This window comes from Apodemus sylvaticus, chromosome 9 (genome assembly GCF_947179515.1).
Source record: "Apodemus sylvaticus chromosome 9, mApoSyl1.1, whole genome shotgun sequence".
NCBI lineage: Eukaryota > Metazoa > Chordata > Mammalia > Rodentia > Muridae > Apodemus > Apodemus sylvaticus.
In genome coordinates, this window is record NC_067480.1 from 72288711 (window position 1) to 72291445 (window position 2735).

The window sequence follows — 2735 nt, forward strand, 5'->3', positions numbered from 1 at the left end:
CAGCCAACAAGGACAGTGGCCTTGTCCCCCGCAGGGCTTCATCACTCCCGACAACTGGGCAGTTAGTCACTCAGCCAGCAAATGCTGACCGCTCACCCAGGCCTTTGCACATACGGAAAATCAGTCAGCCTTGGACTAGGGCAGGCATCACTGCTGAGCCCGTTTTACAGATGGGGAAACTGAGGCTCAGAGAGGCGAGACAGTGTAGACCGCTGGACCACAGTCGCAAGTCCCGGGGGCAGGACGGGTGAAGTGTGGTGGCGAAAACGAGACTGGACAAACACTGGACGGCGCGGGAGCGTGGCCGTGCTGGGGGAGGGGGACAGGGCTATGCAAGGGGGGGGAGAACGTGGCGTGATTACGTCGTGGTGAGCGGGCGGGGTCTGACTTCCTGGGCGTGGTTGTGGTGTGGCCACAACGGAGGCGGTGCCCAGCTCCACCGGTGCCCTCCGCGCAGCGCAGGAAAGCGGGAAACTCTCCAGATTCAAACACGCTTTATTGGGCACCCCCCACCTCCCCTGCCTGGTTTCCGCCCTTCCCGCGTCTGTTGGGGTCAGGAGGGCTCGGGGGTCGCTTCTGACGGCGCCACGTTCTCGGCCACCCCCAGGGACGTGGTGCTGCTGCAGCGACGGCAGGGGACTGTCCGGGCTAGCAGCTCGAGCCTGCGGGAGCGCAGCCGGGCCTGGATGGCCCAGATGGGCGGGCGGTGTCCCGGCAGGGGTGGTTCGTCGCCGCCTACGCTGCCGTCCGTGGAACCGTCGTGCGTGCTGGCTACTGACTGCTTGCACAGGGGACATGAACGCCGCGCGGCGCGCGAGAACCAGGGGTCGATGCAGCGACAGTGGTACGCATGTGCGCACGGCAGGATCTTGAGCCGTTCCCCCTCCTCGTAGTCGTCCAGGCAGATGGCGCACAGGTCGCTGAGGCGCGGTGAACGTGCGCACCTGCGCTTTCTGGCATGTCTGCGTCTTCACCGCGGTGCCCCGGCTACCCCAGCCTCGGATCCACGGCCACAGCTGCCGCAGCACGAATAGCGTAGACGCGGCCAGGGCCAGGGCTCGGGCGAGCGCCCAGGACGCAGCCACTACGGGGTGACACTCGGGGTCGGGGCAGGGTTCCCCGTGGGGCAACAGCACGCGGGCTGGCTGGTCGCAGCGCACGGTCACCTCCAGGTCCTCAAACACGGGCAGCTGCCCTGGGGCCTCAGGACCCACTGAGGCTGCTGTGACTCCAGCTCTCCGTGCTCGCCTCCCTGTGTGCTCCCACGAGCAACCCAGGGGCCGGACCAGCACCAGTGGGTCCAGTGAGCGGTTGTCGGGCCCGGGGCCCTCGATGGCGAGGCAGGCGTCGGCCGGCCGGGCCACTAGCAGGTATCCGCGTGCCCTCTTGGGGTCCACGGGAACTCCAAGCAGCGCCGGGAGGTCCAAAAAATCCACAGAGCTCAGGTTAACCTGAGCGTCCGTGGGCGACAGGGACAGGACCAGCCAGAGAGCCACCAGGGCCACCGGGCCTACCCTGGTCCACGCCAACCGCGCCATGGCAGTCCCTACCTCCGGCTCCCGAGCTCCGATAAGTCCCTTGTGGGACCGTACGGAAGCCCCTTGGGCATCTCCGGAGCCACGCGGGGACCCCGTGGCCGGGTGGGAGCGGCGCCTGCTGTGGCCGAACTCGGGGGGGTCTCAAGCGGAAGAGGCTCCCGGGGACAGTTCTGCCCACATGATGTCCAGGAGACCTGCTCTGAGGATGATACCTCAGGGTTCTGGACGCTTCCGACCTTTATGACGTCATTGCCATAAAGCCCTTTGGCTGTTGCGGACTTGTGGCTGGTGGAGCGTTACTTAAGCCTTGACTTAAGTCATTCCTAGACGAGCGAGCCCCGTTTGACGTTAGTTGTGAATAGGGAAACTGAGTCTTACTTGGCATCTGAGCACAACAGTGTAGACTTCAGGGAGAGGATTCCAGTTGACAGAGTAGCCTCTCCCCACCCCAGGGAAGCAGAACCTTGTTGCTCTTGTCTGCTCTGGACTTGTGTCTTGGCCATACGGACTCAGGGCCCCGATTGGCTGGGCTCGCCTCAGCATGCCCACCCCGGAGGACAAATAAAACCCAGGAAGAGATAGAAACTTGTATTTTGGTAAGGGGATACACCCTCCCAAAAACTCACACAGAATGAGGCGCTCCTTTCCCCTCTCCAACCTGTAACACCATGGAGACGGATCTGGATCCACTCTCTCCCCCCCTGCCCCCTCCCACCCCACCCCCATCCCAGCCCCTACTCCTCCATCCCCCACCCCCACCCCCCACCCCATGGCCAGTGCCATTTCGTAACTCTGAACAGTGGGTGCAGCAACGGTTGAGGACTATTATGCTAGTGAGGAATCAGGCAAACGACTACAAGGATCTGCCTCTGCCTTCTTGAACTAGACGCCCGGCACCTTGCTCAGCGCCATCTACCCCTCTACCACCCTTGGAAAGGCCTCGCCCCCTCTGAACCTTGCTCCCCAGGTCCCTGTGGCCAATCAGGGCTCTGGTGTGATTTGGTGTGCTCCCGCACTCATCAGCTGTGACTGAAGTTCAGAGGCAGGGGCATGCTCTGTCTCTGCTTGGGTGCAAAGGAAGGAGGACTCCGTGCTTTCCCAGCGCCGCGGCACCTCAGCCTCCCAGGTCAGTCCCCGGGGCTGTGACTAAAGCCTGCCATGGTCTGCTTAGAAGGAAGGTCCTGGGTTTGCTGGGTT

The 2735-nt window shown here is 63.5% G+C and overlaps 1 protein-coding gene across 1 annotated transcript; it reads right to left on the bottom strand.

The window, feature by feature from the left end:
- Positions 1–553: 553 nt before the first annotated feature.
- Znrf4 (zinc and ring finger 4) lies at positions 554–1555 on the bottom strand. The gene is given in 2 exon segments (XM_052193667.1): positions 554–928; positions 930–1555. Coding segments are annotated over 2 exon segments (984 nt in total). The 5' UTR covers positions 1539–1555.
- Between the last annotated feature and the right edge of the window lie 1180 nt (positions 1556–2735).